This window comes from Bubalus bubalis, chromosome 9 (genome assembly GCF_019923935.1).
Source record: "Bubalus bubalis isolate 160015118507 breed Murrah chromosome 9, NDDB_SH_1, whole genome shotgun sequence".
NCBI classification, from domain to species: Eukaryota; Metazoa; Chordata; class Mammalia; order Artiodactyla; family Bovidae; genus Bubalus; species Bubalus bubalis.
In genome coordinates this window covers 107,713,348-107,732,927 of record NC_059165.1, presented here as the reverse complement: position 1 = coordinate 107,732,927, position 19,580 = coordinate 107,713,348, and the positions used below count along the sequence as shown (strand labels likewise).

General features: G+C 42.9%; 3 protein-coding genes and 1 pseudogene across 3 annotated transcripts; 2 read left to right on the top strand and 2 right to left on the bottom strand.

Moving 5' to 3' along the window:
- Positions 1–775: 775 nt before the first annotated feature.
- LOC102411858 lies at positions 776–6,870 on the bottom strand (annotated as a pseudogene).
- Positions 6,871–6,909: 39 nt separating this feature from the next.
- On the bottom strand, positions 6,910–7,690 carry LOC102404341 (histone H2B type 3-B). Its single transcript, XM_006063213.3, has one exon. It carries the CDS (start codon positions 7,662–7,664, stop codon positions 7,284–7,286), a length of 381 nt encoding a protein of 126 aa, XP_006063275.1. The 5' UTR covers positions 7,665–7,690; the 3' UTR covers positions 6,910–7,283.
- Positions 7,691–7,916: 226 nt separating this feature from the next.
- LOC102404666 (histone H2A type 3) lies at positions 7,917–9,440 on the top strand. Its single transcript, XM_006063214.3, has one exon. The coding sequence runs from the start codon at positions 7,953–7,955 to the stop codon at positions 8,373–8,375; it is 423 nt and encodes a 140-aa protein (XP_006063276.2). The 5' UTR covers positions 7,917–7,952; the 3' UTR covers positions 8,376–9,440.
- A 3,322-nt stretch (positions 9,441–12,762) lies between these two features.
- Positions 12,763–19,329, top strand: LOC102412183 (histone H3.1). Its single transcript, XM_044948473.2, has one exon. The coding sequence runs from the start codon at positions 16,407–16,409 to the stop codon at positions 16,980–16,982; it is 576 nt and encodes a 191-aa protein (XP_044804408.1). The 5' UTR covers positions 12,763–16,406; the 3' UTR covers positions 16,983–19,329.
- Positions 19,330–19,580: the final 251 nt, after the last annotated feature.

Sequence of the window (19,580 nt, the reverse complement as noted above, 5' to 3'; positions counted from 1 at the left end):
TTAATTGGTGTTTTGCATTATTCACAGAAAGCAGTATATTTTCTAGAACTATATATGCAAATTATTGTAAAATGTTCATTTTACTTCTTAATTTTACTTTTGATACTAAACAGTGCTGTTGCCTCTGCTAGCACTTTCTATCACAGTTTCTGCTTTAGACAATTTTCATTTGTTAGACCTACCTAGGGTTTAAGCTTATTAAAGTAAAGAACCATGTGGATCTGTGAAACTAGTTTCATATGACTGTAAGTTTTCATTAAGAGACTGACTCCCAATCTAATTTGGTAGGAGGCTGAGGGCTTGGACCCAGCCAGCAGGCCCCTATTTCAAAGTGAAGAAGTGAATTTTTAAAAATTAATTTAATTGGAGGCTAATTACTTTACAATATTGTATTGGTTTTGCCATACATTGACATCAATCAGCCATGGATGTACATGTGTTCCCCATCCTGAACCCCCCTCCCACCTCCCTCCCCATCCCATCCCTCTGGGTCATCCCAGTGCACCAGCCCTGAGCACCCTGTCTCATGCATTGAACCTGGACTGGCGATCTGTTTCACATATGATAATATACATGTTTTAATGCTATTCTCTCAAATCATCCCACCCTCGCTGTCTCCCACAGAGTCCAAAAGACTGTTCTACACATCTGTGTCTCTTTTGCTGTCTCGCATACAGGGTTATCATTACCATCTTTCTAAATTCCATATATATGTATTAGTATACTGTATTGGTGTTTTTCTTTCTGGCTTACTTCACTCTGTATAATAGGCTCCAGTTTCATCCACCTCATTAGAACTGATTCAAATGTATTTGAAGAACTGAATTTTGTAGTTTTTTTTTTTACGAGTTTAACCAATAAGATTTTAATTTTATAGTTCAATTCTTTTTGGCAAGGGTACTTTCAACACTAAGACTACCCAAAACTGGAAATTATATATTTCTTACGAACAGCACAGGGCAGCCCTGTATTTTATCGGCAAAAGTCACTCAAGGAAAGAATACAAAGTGTGAGGCAAGACCAATGCTTTAAAACATAAAAGATTCTGCAATATACTGAGAAGAGGCTATACCAGAAGAGAGGCTTAAAAAGCTGGCTATTTCATTCATAACTGATGTTTTCTGAAAATCTACTAAAAGTCCACTTTCAGCAACTGAAATAATACAAACTGGGTACTTCCTGTAAGTGTCCCTGGTTGATCCTCTGAATACATTTCATTAGGAAGCACTATAATGTGTGATAGAGGGTGAGAGGAAAGTCACGTATAGCAGTTTGTGAACAACCAGATGTTATGAAGCTTCCTCAATGTTAATTTTAAAAATCTGAATTCACTCAAGCAAATCATTTTCTGAAATTAAACCAGAGAACTTTGCTAATGTTCTTTCATCAGAATGTTAGCATTTCCATTTCCATACGTAAAACATTGGGAAAAATGTGAACTGTAACAAAACTAAACTGGTAATTACTTTTGATTGCTACTAACAACCTAGCATGGCATCAGTACAATTTAAATGGATAGAAAGGTTTGCATATTGTGGCAAACACCATGAACTGGGTATACTCAAAAGCCACTCGTATCTCCTTTCTCTCTTGCCTTTCTCTCCTGTAGAGGCCAGAAAGAAAAAAAGTACTTGATTTCAAATACCTGCAGTTAGGGACGGACATTAACATGGTTCTGGCCAGGGAGGGCTGTCCTTTCCAAATAAAAAGGAAAAATTTGCTAAGAGAAAGCCCCTTGGCCTCTTTCTCTTTTTTCTTCCCTGAATGTGGAAGGACCAGAGATATTATAGTCCCTTTAACCAGAAGACAATAAAAATGAACACAGTGGTCTACCCGGCAGACCACACAGAGGTGAAAGGAGTCAGTGCCCCTGAACCACCTTCTCAGGGCTGGACTGCCCGCCACTGGACTTCTTATTGCATTAAATACATACAAGCTAACAGATTAAGCTACTATAGTAGGGTTTTCTACTAGTGCAGCTGAATGCACTTGTAGTAGATATGAATATAAAATTCTGAGTAAAAATCCAGTTAAGAGTTATGAAAAAATCCTCAGCAACCCCTCAAATATTCTTAAAAGGACCTTAATGATAATTTTGTTTTCTTTACCTGAAGAAGACAAATACTGCACAACCAATACAAAAAAAAAAAAAAAAAAGAGGAGGGGAGGGAGATGATATTTGATGGTAGTGAGACTATTCCAGTGCCGAACAAAAATGAGATAAGGCTGGAGAAGAGCATGACTATGATACCAAACAATTATGGTCTAGTATTTCCTATTTGTCAATTTCAATAGTCAGCGAGTCCATTTCTTGGGCAGAGGAATTCTAATATTTTTTAAGTCTGAAACTTCAAACTTGGGAACTTTTCCTCCAGGTTACCAGCAAGGGTCTTATCAACTTCACGGAGGATTTTAAGAAAGTCTTCCACCACAGGGCTACAGAAAGGAAGAAGAGTCTCAAAGGAACACTTCTGTTTGCTTAACTTGCTGTCCTTAATCTCTGAGTTACCTTTCTCCTTTGTTAATACTTGGAAAATATTAGAAAGAAGTTCACATGAAATATCATTCAAGATTTTCAAGTGGAAACCATCTTGGGTTAAATCAGACTTTTAGTTTCTTCTGTGTTAGACTCTGTTGAGTTTTCTGGGTTCTTCTGACAATGTTCCATATTTTGTGAGACACAAATCAGTCTGTCAACTAGAGGAAGATCCACTTTTCCTATCTTTAGATACTCCTGTTCAGTCTATGAAGCATAGATGGCGGACAACACTGAAAAAACAGAGGCCAGCACTGTTTTCTGTTCTTGCAGTACGATGGGCGGATCATCAGACTGGCAGAATTCATGGCACACCAGATCAAAAACTATATTCCAAGTATCTTTCCCAGTGTCAGGACACCATACAATTGCTTAAATCCCATCATCTACTGTGGTGAACAGCTGTTAAGACAGGCGTGTAAACATCGAGCCCTTTTGGATTTTCAGAGTGCACTTGTTTGGCAGCTTCAAATACACAGGGCACAATTCGAAACACTGGCTGCTGTTCAGAATCTTCCTGGGGTTGGTCCAGAGCCTGAACAGCCCCACTTCTAATCCATTCCAACATTAGCTTCTCAACCAAATCAAACAGCTTGTCCACAACCTCCCCAAACCTCTACAGCAAGTCAGCATTTGTTGAACTTGACATGATGAAGCAAATGCTATCATAAATAGCTGGATTTTCTCAGATTCTTTCAACCCAGACACTGGCCACTCCTGTCTGGGAAAGGCAAGTAACAACCTGCTTGTTTCCAGCAGAGTAGGCGTGTCTGAATACCTAGCCAAGATTTTTATCACTGCTGATGGACACACATATCTCCTGGAAACAGGCCATATTACCTAAAATTCCCACACATATTTCTCTTAATCGAGGACATTTTGATTTGGCCAATACTCCCACAAATATGTCAGAAGCATTAAATTCTTGGAGAAACAAAGCCACATCCTCATCCATTGACATATCCCATACTCTGCAAATCTCACTCTCCATTTCATCAAGCTCCATCTGCTGCTCATCATCAGAGCTGGATTTGGCATTTTCAGGGCTAACCATCTGGATAAGCCCGCTGAGGATGCCGAAGAGCCAGTGCTTGCTGGAGACCGTGCTGGTGATGCAGTCTCCTGGCCACCGCCGCCTCCTCTGCCATCCCGACTTGGCACCCCTGTCGGCAGGTTGCAGTCCATGGCTTGGCCACCTTTACTGCGGGAGCTCCATCGGAAGCCAGTAGTTTTTAATATGAATCAGGTATCTACTGAGAAAATGAAAGGTGTTGTCTTTTGATGACAGATCACTTTACATTTTGTATTACAGCTAGGAAGGCAAAGAAGTAAGTAAAACTACTAGGAAAAAATTTCCATTTCGAAGTATTTATTTTTGTAAACATTGTTTCAGACTATAAAAAATACATTAGAACACTAGACATGCTCGTATAGGTATCTTCAAATGTATAGACATGTTCAAACATATACAGATAGAACATACAGATACGTTCAAACACTCATATCTATAAAAGAGAACAAGGGGAAAGAAATAATGTCTGCACACTGCTATCGCTAACAATACTATATATGCCCATGAGTGCACAAACTAACTCAGGCAGAAAGGAAAAGAGGGTGTGAGAGGCAGAGACCACTATCTGTATCTTTAAATGCAGTTTTCGCTAAAGTTTTATTATCAGTTTTATATATACCTATCAAAACTGATTTGTATTTAAACAATAGTGTGTTGTCCAGATGATTTTTAAACTTATTTCTGCTCACCAACAAGTTTTTAAATTTCAGTTTCCACTTTTGTGTATAAAAGAGGTAGATAAAACAATGCTAAATATACATATCTTACATTAGGATGAAATGCTGAATCTGAAGTTGAATGAAAATATGAATTCAAGGTGAAAAAAGAATTACATAAACTAGCTCAGTGTTAATGAATAATTTAATAGTGTATTCTATAAACTGACTGTGGTATTGAATAGCTATTTCAATAGAAACCTTTAAAAAACTGATGTGATCCAGAAAAATAAATGACACAATCAAAAAATGGGCCAAAGAACTAAACAGACATTTCTCCAAAGAAGACATACAGATGGCTAACAAACACATGTAAAGATGCTCAACATCACTCATCAAAGAAATGCAAATCAAAACCACAATGAGGTACCATTTCACGCCAGTCAGAATGGCTGCTATCCAAGTCTACAAGCAATAAATGCTGGAGAGGGTGTGGAGAAAAGGGAACCCTCTTACACTGCTGGTGGGAATGCGAACTAGTACAGCCACTATGGAGAACAGTGTAGAGATTCCTTAAAAAACTGGAAATAGAACTGCCTTATGACCCGGCAATCCCACTGCTGGGCATACACACTGAGGAAACCAGAATTGAAAAAGACACGTGAACCCCAATGTTCAATCGCAGCACTGTTTATAATAGCCAGGGCATGGAAGCATCCTAGATGTCCATCAGCAGATGAATGGATAAGAAAGCTGTGGTACATATACACAATGGAGTGGAGTATTCAGTCAGTTCAGTTGCTCAGTCGTATCCGACTCTTTGAGACCCCATGAACTGCAGCACGCCAGGCCTCCCTGTCCATCACCAGCTCCTGGAGTTTACCCAAACTCATGTCCATCCAGTCACTGATGCCATTCAGCCATCTCATCCTCTGTCGTCCCATTCTCCTTCTGCCCCCAATCCCTCCCAGCATCAGAGTTTTTTCCAGTGAGTCAACTCTTCACATGAGGTGGCCAAAGTATTGGAGTTTCAGCTTTAGCATCAGTCCATTCCAAAGATCTCCTTTAGAATGGACTGGTTACTCAGCCATGAAAAAGAATACATTTGAATCAGTTCTAATGAGGTGGATGAAACTGGAGCCTATTATACAGAGTGAAGTAAGCCAAAAGAAAAACACCAATATAGCATACTAACGCATACATATGGAATTTAGAAAGATGGTAACGATAACCCTGTATACGAGACAGCAAAAGAGACACAGATGTATAGAACAGTCTTTTGGACTCTGTGGGAGGGCGAGGGTGGGATGATTTGGGAGAATGGCATTGAAACATGTATAATATCATATGTGAAATGAATCACCAGTCCAGGTTCCATGCATGAGACAGGGTGCTCAGGGCTGGTGCACTGGGATGACCCAGAGGGATGGGATGGGGAGGGAGGTGGGATGGGGTTTCAGGATGGGGAACACGTGTACACCCGTGGCGGATTCATGTTGCTTTATGGCAAAACCAATACAATATTGTAAAGTAATTAGCCTCCAATTAAAGTAAATTCATATTTAAAAAAATAAACTGATGTGAGACCATTTTGTTTTGTAAAACATCCTATCTTGGGATTTGCATTCTGGCAACTATTAACTAACCATAAAGTATTTTGGACGCCAACTTTAAAATGTGTGGGGTTTTAGAAATTCTTTTACAGTGGACCCGTGTAGAAAAAGGAATGAGGTGGGCGTTTTCCAGCCGCTGTGGTTGAGGGCACGGTGGCGGTGGGCACGTTTTCTCCCAAGTCCTACCAACCGAATCAAGCATGCAACCTTCTTCCTTTGGAAATGATTTGCAAAAACCCGGTTGTTAGCCTTTAATTGAACGTCAGCTCCTTGCCCGAGATGATGACACGACCTTTCAACAAATCTAATTCTCAAAACAGCTCAAGAAAGTGATTATTTGAAATCCCCTTCTTAGAAATAAGAAAAAACAGGCAAAAAAGGTAGGCGATGTCTTCCTCAGAGTGAACTCTTCACGCTAAAGCACTTTCTTTGAACTAAGATGACACTTTCCAAATGAATGCCATGAACTCAAAGGGAAAATTCTGCGTCACTAGTGCATCACTGAGAATAATGGGGCTGAAGTGGAAGTTTACATTTGCTGAGAAAAAGGTTCTTTTTCTCGTAAATTGCTCTCCTCTCCCCATCCTCGCCCCCAACTACCTGCAGCCGGGGTGGGCTTATTATATCCAGTTCTAGAGCACAGAGCGCTGTGTTCCACCACGCTTCCATTTTCCTTTCGGTTTCAAACATCCCGCCTTTGAAAAATCCAGACAAGCAAATATCCTCCCGTAAATGTTCGTTGCCTTATGATAAAGATATCTGGTCTGGGCGGAGATGCATCGCCAGGCGCCAGCGCCAAAGCTGTACAACACCCCCGGGGGCCTCACCCAGCGCGTCTTTCACTGCATCTTCGGGCTCACTCATTAATGAACACGGAGGTATTCGAATGGCATACGGTCCCTCTGGGGAAGCGGGGGATTAGGGGGTGGGGGTGGTGATGACCCGCGCCACCCACCCACAGGCAAACATCATGCGCACACAAAATTGTACCATGCCCGCAAACCTCGGAAATGACACTCTCCAGACCCTAAAAACACTTAACTCAAGGTTCCTATTTTGCTTAGAAAAACGTCGATAGCTTTGAGCGGAAGCAGATGTGGACACGCAGCCTTTTCGTTTTTCCCGCACTGTTATTTTTCCTCGCCAGCCCATCCCCGACCACTGATAAAATACAGGTACGCTTTCACATTTTGTTCACATACACACACGCGCACACATCTATGGGGCAGGGGGTGGGATGCGGGTAGGGGTAAGAATCCGGGCGCCCTCCTAGTAACCTAAGAGCCGCTATGAAGTAGATAAGGGATGCTTTTACATAACAAACCCTTCACGTGTTCGACACCCTTTCTCGATCTTGTGAGTGGCTCTGAAAAGAGCCTTTGGGTTTCCGGGAACCGAGGTGCACCTCATTTAGAGCTGGTATATTTGGTGACGGCTTTGGTACCTTCCGAGACAGCGTGTTTGGCCAACTCGCCGGGCAACAGCAGGCGCACAGCCGTCTGCACCTCCCGGGACGTGATGGTAGAACGCTTGTTGTAGTGCGCCAAACGGGAGGCCTCGCTAGCGATACGCTCGAAGATGTCGTTCACGAACGAGTTCATGATGCCCATAGCCTTGGAAGAGATACCGGTGTCCGGGTGCACTTGCTTCAACACCTTATACACGTAGATGGAATAACTCTCTTTGCGGCTGCGTTTACGCTTTTTGCCATCCTTCTTCTGCGCTTTAGTAACAGCTTTTTTGGAACCCTTCTTGGGTGCAGGAGCTGATTTGGACGGATCAGGCATGACGGCGGATCCTTCGGAGAGAAAAAAAAAGCCTAGGTACAGAGCAACTCAACTTATACGTCCTGTATTCAAATGAGGGATCCAGAGTTTCTAATTTCTGATAGGATCAAGCAACGTGCAACGTCATCACTGGAAAAGGCAGATGCAAATTAGGGGGAAATGGTGACTTTCTTTTCTGGTTGGTCACCATCACTACCCAATCGGGCGGCGCCGGCTGTACTACCTCAAGACCATATATAAGGACTCTCTGAGTACAGCGGGTTTGCTGGTTGGTGTTCTGCTTTCCGGATGTGTTTTCTCGTTGTCCCTGACTGGGAGATGTCAGGCCGAGGCAAACAGGGCGGTAAGGCGCGCGCCAAAGCGAAGTCACGCTCTTCGCGCGCGGGTTTGCAGTTTCCTGTGGGCCGAGTGCATCGGCTGCTCCGTAAGGGTAACTATTCTGAGCGTGTGGGTGCTGGCGCGCCTGTCTATCTGGCAGCCGTGTTGGAGTACCTGACGGCTGAGATCCTGGAGCTGGCGGGCAACGCGGCGCGTGATAACAAGAAGACGCGTATTATCCCACGTCATCTGCAGTTAGCCATCCGTAACGACGAAGAGCTCAACAAGCTGCTGGGTCGCGTGACTATCGCGCAGGGCGGTGTCCTGCCCAATATCCAGGCCGTGCTGCTGCCCAAGAAAACGGAGAGTCACCACAAGGCCAAGGGCAAGTGAGGCGGCGGAGGCGGGCCAGAAACGGTCGTGCTCCCCGGAGGCCCCCTGACACCAAAGGCTCTTTTCAGAGCCACCCACAGTGTCTAGAAAAGAGCCGTACTGGTCAAGGGCTGTCTTTCGCAGCGCGTTTCTGTGCGAATCTGAGCAAGGCTGGGCTTGTGGGAAATCGAATACTAGAGACATGATTTGGGTGCGTATAGGGGCTCAGTGGGCTGTGCGTTGGTTTGCAGTAGGGAATGTCTGATTTTCTCTTGAATCTCGCCCCCAAGGTCATGGAGTTTTAATCCCACTCATTTTTTAAGAATTTGCTATTACCGGTGACAAGCTACTTTTGACTCCGGGAAGTCATTAGTGTGACATTCAGACGCCAAGTACGGACTGTTTTCTTATCCCAGGAGAAATCCATACATTGAACTGGTATTGAAAGTATTTAATATTAGGAGGAAATCTGCCATTTGAGGTTCTGATAGATAAACATGATTTCCATCTTAAAAGGTATGAATGCGTGAGTTAGATTTTTAGAGAACGTGAGATCAGAATTGTCTATTGTATTGTGAATTCTAAGGTCTTGGGAAGGGTATGTCTTGCTAGGTGCATTTCCAGCATTTGAAATGTATCAGTTTACATTTTGAAAATAGGTGCACATTTTTAAAGGAAATCTTATTGTATATAGAATATTTATTTAAAGGAGTTTAAATTACTATATTTGGGTTGGCTAAACGTTAATAAGAGATCTTAAACTGATAAAGTAAAAATAATTAGTACATTGAATTTGATAAAATTACTTTTGTGAATTCAGTAAATTTAAAATGAACGGTGTTAGGACCAGATTAAGTAATATACATGTGGATATTTCGAAAGATGATTGTTTATGAATTCCACATGCTGTTACAAATAAGGGGTGGAGTGTCCCAGATATACTTCTGCAAAGTCTACTGAGAAGTGAAGTTGTTAATAGCACTTACTTCATGGGGTTAAGGGATTAAATGAGTAAATCCATAGTAATCCCCATGTTTAAAAATCTCCAGCACACTATGAGTTTAATAAATGTTATTCCTGTTGTCATCCTTACTGACTCCATTAATTTTTTTATTATAATAAATACAGGCCACTAAAACAATTTGAATGTGAATGTGAAGTCGCTCAGTCGTGTCCGACTCTTTGTGACCCCATGGACACCAGGCTTCTCCGTCCATGGGATTTTATAGGAAGAATACTGGAGTGGGTTGCCTTTTCCTTCTCCAGGGAACTTCCCGACCCAGGGATCGAACCTAGGTCTCCCGCATTGTAGACAGACGCTTTACCGCCTGAGCCACCAGGGAAGTCTAAAACAATTGAGGAATGTTATATAATAAGTATTTATCTTACAAAATTGGGGTTCCCTGGTGGCTCAAGCGGTAAAGCATCTGTCTACAATGCGGGAGACCCGGGTTCGAGCCCTGGGTTGGAAAGATTCCCTGGAGAAGGAAATGGCAATCCGCTCCAGGACTATTGCCTGGAAAATCCCATGGATAGAGGAGCCTGGTAGGGTACAGTCTATGGAGTTGCAAAGAGTCAGACATGACTGAGTGACTTCACTTTTAATTAGATGTACTCAAACCAGGGCTCCCTAGACACTATCTAGAGCTAACCACATATTTGCTAGTCTTTAGAAAATATCCTAGCAATATAAAACTGTTTGCACCAAAAATTGATAAGAACCGTCAGTGTGGGTGGAAACACCCAACTCCTGCAATGTAGGTAGATCGTAGCATTCACATTGCCAATTGGGACCCATTTCAATGAAACAAACTGCAAGGATTATGCAAGAGATATAGAGTCTTCTGGAGATCTGTACATTGTGTTTCCCGTGACAGCCTTGAATTCTGTTTTAACTTTTATTTTTGTATTGATGATCATGTAGGTCGTTGTATGTTTTCACCCCCTTCAGTGTTATTTAAGAAAGAAAGGTTTCTCAGGAACAGAGAGCTCGAGTCTTCAAGTGTCATCACTGAGCTCCAGATTTTCAGTTCCTCAAGTGGAGTGTTAACTGGGAAACCTGAAGTGGAAGGAGCTCCAACAGGAAGCCCTTCTTTTGTCACTTCTAAGGCTGAGTTTATATAGCCACAAGCCCTGATTAATTTTCAATTAATTAAAATTAAATACAAAGGTGTAGTTTCTCAGTTGTCCTAGCCACACATGGCTAATGGCTACCACACTGGACAGAACAGATATAGAAGGTCTCCATCATTACAGAAAGTTGTTTTGGGCAGCTCTGGTCTGATCTATCAGGATTATCAGGTTCAGAAACATGATGCAATATGCAGAGCTGCCTGCCTTGCATAGAGAAAGCTCATCAGACTCATGCTTAAAGAAGAAAACAGTGTATGGCCCAGCCATTCCATCCTCCAGATATATACAAGGACTCTACTACCCAGACACCCATCTCACATTCACAGCAGCATCCCAAAGATAGAAACAGCCCAAATGTCTATAACAGATGAATAGATAAACAAGATGTGGTTTATCCATACAGTAGAATACTATTAAGTCATAGAAAGGAATGACATGTTCATGGATGAACTTCAAAAATGTGCTAAGTTAAAGAAGCTGGACACTAAAAGTCACATATTGTATGATCCCATTTATAATGATTGCATACCGAACAAATTCATAAGGACAGTAGATTAGTTGATGTGAGTTAGTTGTTGGGTATTAGAGGAATATGGAGTATTGTTCACTTTTGGGGTAATGAAAATATTTCAGAGATGGAAAGAGGTGATGGTGAATGCCTATATGTCACTGAATTGCTCACTTTAGAATGGTTTATGTCAATTTCACCTTGATTTAAAGACATACAGTGAACCTAATTCAAGGATATGCACTAAAAAGGAGAGGAGTTTGTGTCTCCACTTTTATCCAGTAGGTGGAGTGTGGGCTGGCCTGCCTGCACAGTAGCATCCCTCAGACACCACATGGGGAGAGGGGCATGGAGTCTTTTGGGTAGCCACAGCCTTTCCTTCTCCCTGCCTTGGTGGAGCTCCAAGCCCTCTTCTCAGCCAGCTGACACACATCATACATTCCCTTCAACGGAATTACTTTGGTCATTCTCCCCATATTCCTATGGGTGGGCACTTTATTAAGAAAGATGAAGTGGGAGGGAGATCCCAGAAGAAGAATGCAGTCTGGGCAGCCTCAGAAGCATCCATGCTCACTGCAGATGAAGTGTTCCTAATTTTTGGAATTCTCAGTTTAGCCTGGCCCAAGTCTAATAGGCGATCTCACCCCTCTCTAGGTGTGGCCTGTACCCAGCCTCTGCTGCACATCTAGACTTTCCTCCCTGCAGTATCAGTTTCCATATATGCACCAACAAATTTAAGAATCTTCCAAGTGAAAAAGCAAATGGACTCCTCCCCACAGAGTTTCTATGCTCCCCTAGACCAGGGAGAGCAGAGGAATTTGGGGTTAGCACTTGAAGTGTACTGGGTCACCCAGTTCGTAGTGCCATCAGATCTGGGCTGAGCTGAGCTGTTCTCCTACATCATCCTGTTACATGGCTGCCCCAGCCCTGGTCATCAGAATCTGCCTAATGCCTCCCCCTCCACAACTTCTCTACCTCCAGCCAGGGTCATTTCTATGCATTGCTCACAAAGCCTCATGAAGCTTTGATTTTCTCCAGTGCATGCCCAGCAAAAGCTTAAAACTGCATCCCTTTCTCTGCCTGCTTCCCTCCCTCCCAGTTCCTGGTCAGCTGAGTTCTACTGCCTCCTGCAGAGGTCTCCAGGGACACCCGGTCTTGGTGCTTCTCTCCTCTCTCAACTTTGGACCCAACAGTTCCTCTTGTCAGTGCTGCCCATGCACCTCCAGAACCCTTCTGCCTCCTGCTGCCCTGTCCTCAGCTCACTCCCAGGCACATGCAGCCCTCTGGGTCATGTCCTTCCAGGTCACTCCTGCAGGATATCAGATCTGCCCCCAAATGTCCTAGAGAGCATGTGGGTCAGCAGTCTGAACTGAATTCCATCACCTCTACTAGCTTTGTCAGTGATGCTTCCTAAGGCCCACTTGACTTTGCACTCCATGTCATCTGGCTAAAGGTGAGGGATCACACCATCGTGCTTATCTGGATCATGAAGATCTTTTTTGTATAGTTCTTTGTATTCTGGGCTTCTCTGGTGGTTCGGATGACAAAGGGTCTGCCTGCAATGCAGGAGACCCAGGTTCCATCCCTCGTCGGGAAGATCCCCTGGAGAAGGAAATGGCAACCCACTCAAGTACTCTTGCCTGGAAAATTCCATGGATGGAGGAGCCTGATAGGCATGGGGTTGCAGAGTCAGACACAACTGAATGACTTCACTTTTTGTGTTTTCTTGCCACCTCTTCTTAGTATCTTCTGCTTCTGTTAGGTCCATACCATTTCTCTCCTTTATTGTACCCATCTTTGCATGAAATGTTCCCTTGGTATCTCTCACTTTCTTGAAGAGATTTGCTAGTCTTTCCCATTAGAAGGGAAAAAAAAAAAACAGGCCAAATTGGTTTAAATAAGCATAGAACCAGGCTCAGATATGACACAAATGTTGGAATTATCTTTCAGACCAGAATTTTAAAACTTAAGGTGTTAAGGGTTCTAATGGATAGAGGGCAAATGCTAAGAAAGTATCAAAAGGGTATGTGAGAAATTGAAAACACTAACAAATGAAGACTGCCTTTGATGGGCTCATTAGCCAACTTTCTACAGTCTAGAAAAGAATCCATGAACTTGAAGAAATGTCAATAGAAATCTCCCAAACTGAAATCCAAAGGGGAAAAGGAATAATAACAATAAATAGAAAATAGAATATCCTAGGACTGGGATAATTACAAAAGCTGTATCATGTGTGTAATTAGAATAGCAGAAAGAGGAGAGGAGAGAGTATAAGAAATATTTGAATAATGGTTGAGAATTTTCCAAAATGATGGAGACTAAACCACAGATCCAGGAGGTTCAGAGACCACCAGTAAAAGAAATCTACACTGAGGCACATTCTATTACAGAAAATCAAAGATGAAAATACCTTGAAAGAACCAGGGTGGGGGTGGGGCAACACTAACTACAGACTTCTCATCAGAAATCATGAAAGAAAGTGTGGCATGACATATATACAAATTATTGTATTTTAAAAAATCACTAAGCTAGGAATTTGTATCCAACAAAATTATTCATCAAAAGTGAAGGAGAAAATGAAAGACCCCGAATAGACAAAGCCATCTTGAAAAAAAAGAATGGAGCTGGAGGAATCAACCTTCCTGACTTCAGCTTATAACAAAGCTACAGTCATTAAGACAGTATGGTATTGCTGCAAAACTAAAAATGTAGAGCAACGGAACAAGATAGACCAGAGATAAACCCCAGCACCTATGGGCATCTTATGTTTGACAAAGGAGGCAAGAATATACAATGGAGAAAAGACCGCCTCTTCAAGAAGTGGTGCTGGGAAAACTGGACAGCTACATGTAAAACAATGAAAATAGAATATTTTCTAACATCATACACAAAAATAAACTCAAAATGGATTAAAGATTAAAACGTGAGGCCAGAAACTATAAAGCTCTCAGAGGAAAACATTGACAGTATACTCTGACATATATCACAGCAAGAGTCTTTTTGACCCAGCTCAAAAAAATTATCTATTCTTAATAACTGATAACTGTTCAAATAGTAACAGCAACAATAGATTGGATGATAATGACAGCAATGTTAGGGATGGAAGGGAGGAAATGGTAATATTCTGTTATTCGTATTTATGTTACCTGCGCTAACCCGTGAAATGAAAGTGTCATTTGGAAGTGGACTGAGATTGGCTATGAACCTATATTTCAAACTCTAGGAAAATCACCTTAAAATTGGTATGCTAGATAGAGGATAGGGTATGGAATCATGTCACAGTACAGTCATGACAGAGATCTCTAAATATCTTTAATGTTCATAACTACTTTGAAATGACAGTAGTTGTAAGTCTTCTCCAACCAGAAGTTGTTTAATCATTGATAAAGATACACATTTATAATGATGTGACATTTATATTTTGATAGCTTGTATATATTTTGGTAACTTCAACATAATTGATTCTTTGTATTTTAAAAATTTTTTACATATTTAAAAACATTCTGAGGCATTCCACTTTATGAATAGTCTTGAGCTTTACCAAACTACCATCATCTATCCATCCATCATCATACCTTTTAACCTTGGGAACATGCAGAGATTCTGACACTGCCTATTCTGAATGAGTGATGGCTTTGAGGAGACTAACCAATGTGTCCCAGTCCGATGAAGAGTCTGTCCCTAGTCAGACCCACATCATGCACACCAGGGCTTGCTTAGGATGGTGTCTCTGGTCCTTCTGCCTCTCTCCTAGCCAACCACACCTGACTTGAGGGTGGCAGGACTTTGTGCAACAATCTGTCAAATGAAAAACAAATCCAGATATAGTAAGCAGAGATTTTCATTTGAAAAGATTTTTGCAAGGGAGGGGAAAGGGCTATTGCAATAGGAAAGGAAAATTATTTCTTCTACCCATCTTAGTTCTTAGCTGGGGCTCTGTTAACAGAAGATGAATTAATAAGAGCAAAGCATGAAAGTTCCAGCATGACTCAGGAGCCCTCATAAGGAAATGAATACCCACAGACAAAACCTAAATGCTTTTGTGTTAGATGGAACAAAGGCAATTATGGAAAAATGACTAAAATATACCTGGGAGGCTACAAGAAGACAGGAATTATCTTAATAAGGTCAGTTTGTGTAGAATCCTCTTTGGTCATAATATTTCATCCTTGATGACAAGACTGTTTCTTTTCGCATAGGGCAGGCATCTTTCACGAGGGAGTTTTAACTCTCGTTTTCAGTAAGAAAGAGGAGACCTCAGAATGCTCTCGCATCAGCTGTTTTTCAAGTGTCTAGTTTAAAACAATCCTTTAGCTCAAGTAGCATAGTATTTGGGGATGGCACATTCTGGTGCCCTTCATCTATGTCCTTAAGGTCTATAAGCCTCTCACAGGTTTAAATAGTGAAAGATCTTCTATACTGAGAAGTGACCAAGACTAGGAAGAATCGGGTATGGGGAAGTGGAATGCCAGGGCAGTCGATAGGACAGTAGGTCAGAAAAGGCTTCACCCTGATCCCAGCCAGTTCCCAGGTTAGGGCCCGGAGACAGGATAGTGAACCAAAGCTGAGCAAATAAGCATCTTATTCAGAAATGTCAGGCTGGTTTATTTCTCTCAGCAGGTTCTCAACACAGAGATTTGAAACACCAAATTAACTACAGCTCAAGCACGCAGAATTATCTCAGCTTTCCTCTGGTATAGCAAGAGTTTGAAACAGCAGACTAGTTACGGTCCAGTAACAGCTCAGGGAAGGTCAACTATTAAAAATGTAACATCATAAACTGTCAGGACATGAGGGAGAACCATAACCCTGGAAAGATCTAGAGCCCGCTTGATTTTTCCTTTATATACGTGCTGACTCCTCCTTTTGGTTCAGCTTTATGCAAAATAGGGCTTCTACCTGCCACCAATCAGGGAAAGGAATGCAAATAGCATGTGCCCAAGGCCAATCAGGGAAGAGGGTATGTCTGTGGGGGGGCAGTTTCCTGCCAGAGGTCCTCCCTTCGGTCCTCTACTTCATATTTCTTATTTTTGCTTCTCCCACTTTCCACACCACCCCCACCTCCCCACCCCCATCTTGAGTGTCATTAGAGTCATTTGGCGAAGATGGTTCACTGCAGGGCACAACCATTGAGGGAATCCTACACCACCTACAGGCCAAATACAGAGTGTAAGCTTCTAGAACTTTATTCCCTCAGCCCATAGAGGAGGAAGAGAATGCTGAGGAAAAACAAGAGGGCTGTACAGGGAAATACAACACACACAATGACGCCCACCTGAACCCAGACACGATGCCCACCCCCATCCAACCCAGACCCACTTGGTTTTCAAGCAACCCTGCGAGCTCCAAAACGCCAGCCTGTGAGGCCAAGCCCTCGCATCGCGAAAATAAGGAGCAGGCGCCCATGTAGTATGCCTCCATGGGCCAATCAGAGCTTAGCCTGCCCTTACGCCACCCAGCAATTGGCCAATGGGAAGGCTACACCCTCTATAAAAGAGAGCAGACTTCGCACGTTGGCGAGGGAGAGAGGAGACTGTAACGGCTACTGTTATCTAGGCGATAGACGCGGCAGCGGTATGGCCCGAACGAAGCAGACTGCCCGCAAGTCCACCGGTGCCAAAGCGCCTCGTAAGCAGCTAGCTACCAAAGTTGCTCGCAAGAGCGCTCCAGCCACTGGTGGCGTGAAGAAGCCACATCGCTATCGGCCTGGAACTGTAGCACTGCGCGAGATCCGCCGCTTCCAGAAGTCTACTGAACTTCTGATTCGGAAGCTGCCGTTTCAGCGCCTGGTGCGGGAAATTGCGCAGGATTTCAAAACCGATCTGCGCTTTCAGAGTTCCGCCGTGATGGCACTGCAGGAGGCATGTGAGGCGTATCTAGTCGGTCTCTTTGAAGACACCAATCTGTGTGCCATCCATGCTAAGCGTGTCACCATCATGCCTAAGGATATTCAGCTGGCACGGCGAATTCGTGGAGAACGTGCCTAGATTCTTTTTGTACGTGACTGCTGATCTTTGACCCCAAAGGCTCTTTTCAGAGCCACTGGCTGCTCAAAAAAAGTGCTGCACACAGACGAGTTAACTCCTTTTTAGTTTAGAGGCCTGACGGATGATTAAGCATCCATACGGCTTCTTAAGGGGTGAGGGTGTGTGTGTGTGTGTGAGTCGCTCAGTCATGTCCTACTCTGCCATGCCAGGCTCCTCTGTCCGCGGAATTCTCCAAGCAAGGGTACTGGAGTGGGTTGCTATTTCTTTCTACAGGGGATCTTTAGTGACACTGGGATTGAACCCAGGTTTCCTGCAGCGTAGGCAACTTCTTGACCATCTGAGCTATCAGGGAAGTCTCAGTGAAATCATGGGTTAGTACCAAGGAGAGAGCTTTGCTATGGAAGTTAAGCAGTACTTTAGCCACCTGATGCAAAGAACTGACTCTTTAGCAAAGACCCTGGTAATAGAGAAAGATCGACGGCAGGAGAAAGAGACAACAGAGAATGAGATGGCGTCACGGAGTCAATATGAGTTTGAGCAAGCTCGGGGAATTGATGGACAGGGAAGGGTACTGTTCTGCAGACCATGGGGTTGCGAAGAGTTGGACATGACTGAGGAACAGCTGGCAACTTGGCAGCATGTGGTAATGAGTTTTCCATCCCCATTGAGTGAACTTGCTGAGGAAACATAGGGTGGTTAACCATATTTTTAGTAGTGGAGCTCTGTGGAGATGATGGGAGCATGAATTTTATGGGGAAGAGAATTTTCTTTCATTGGTGATGGTTGGAAGTTTCTCCACTGAGGCTTCATTAAGTTGATTAAAAGCCTGCTAGATTTGCTGGTCGTGCAAACTCCTCTGCATTAAATGGGTAATGCATAAAATCCATTCCCTACTATACTTGTTTGGGCTACACTTTTGGGATGTGTATGGTTGAAATGATGAAGCCTATATGTAGATACCTACTAGAGCAAGAGTAACACATAATTCATCCTCAAAGTCAAAGTCCACCCCTGGGTGGGGGAGAGAGAAATAACCAATGTTGATTTTTTTACTTACTGGATTTCTGGCTTAATTATACAAAATTAAATAAATATAAATAGACGAGATACAGTACTTGGGTCCCAAATGCAGGATTTTCTGCTCCCGTGGAGTTGTGGTGCACCACCCTCCAGGCATGTGTATGAGTTCTTATTAACCAACCTGGAAACTCCAGTCCTACAGGGATTGTCATGGAAGCCTTATTACACAGGCACGGTTGATTGAGTCATTGGTTGTCAGTGATTGAACGCGACCTTCAGCTGCTGTCCGCTTCCTGGAGGTGGGCTTGAAGGTTTCAAACCGCTCATCTCAATGGTCATTCCTTGTGGACCTAATCTGCAGTATGTCACCACCAAGGTCTTGGGGATAAACTTCCAACAGGCCAGGTCTGTGTATCTCGGAAAAGCTTCAATTCCAGATGTTGTCTGCTTCATTCCAGGAACTCTAATTTCAGGTCACCAGGTGACATGCAGATCCAGTCCGGGTTCGCTGCTTTCTATGAATTCAGTCTATTGCTTGCAAGATAAATACTTCACAAAGCACAGAAAAGGCAGGTTGCAGACTTAGGGTTATTTAAAAGGAGATAAGTATTTCAAGTTAGCACCAGCTTTCTTTGTCTTTCATCTCCCAACTCGGCTATTTTGGTGCCTGTTGTTTTATTCTGATTTTTTTTTTATCCCATGGCAATAAAAGCTGTGACCAATAATTCTAGGCTGGTGCTAGGGATTATTGAAACAGCAGGACCCTATGGTACTTGCCTGCCACCGCCCCCTCCAACCTCGTTTCGTTACTTGCCTTTTGTCTGTGGAAAACTGTAGTCAAATAAGTTTAATTTGAGAAGTAGGAAATGTGGAAACAGGAAAACAATCCAAGGAGGCCGAATAATGACAATATAGTGAGTATAGTCAAGAAACTTGAGTTCTTTCTCAAGAGCTATAGGTTATATTCTGAGCCATATCCTGTGAGCTGTTACAGATACTAAAACACTAGGGTGAAAAATTAATTACATGATGACCAGACTGTACCCATGACATAAGCTGCCACAATTCCGAGAACTGGCCTCGAAGAAATGGGAAGAAATGGACCCTGGATCTGAAGATTAACTGTACCTAAAATTACTAAAATGATGCTGGGTAGGCCACCAGTGACCAATTTAAAGATAACTGTCAGAACTGACTGCTATTTCTATATGTAGCTGTCCCCCACTTTTGTCTAAAAAAAGCTCCTGCCTCACTAGTTTCCGGAACATCTGCCTCCCCCAACCCTAGTTGCTGGCATCTGAAATAAAGCAAATTTTCCTTTCCACCAGCCAGGCCTGCTTATTGGCTTTTTAGTAAAGAGCAGCTAGACCCTGCATTTGGTGATACTATAATATTATGATGTCATTGTTCATAAGGACTTGCCTGATCAGGGCCCTGATAAGGATGTAAATGTGCCATGATTTTAAACCAGTTTAAGTTGGGGTTTGCAACCAAGAATTCCAAGAAATGGGACCCTGCCCTTAGGGTGACATATCATGACTAAATCGGTTTACTCTAATAATTCACAACTGCAGAAAA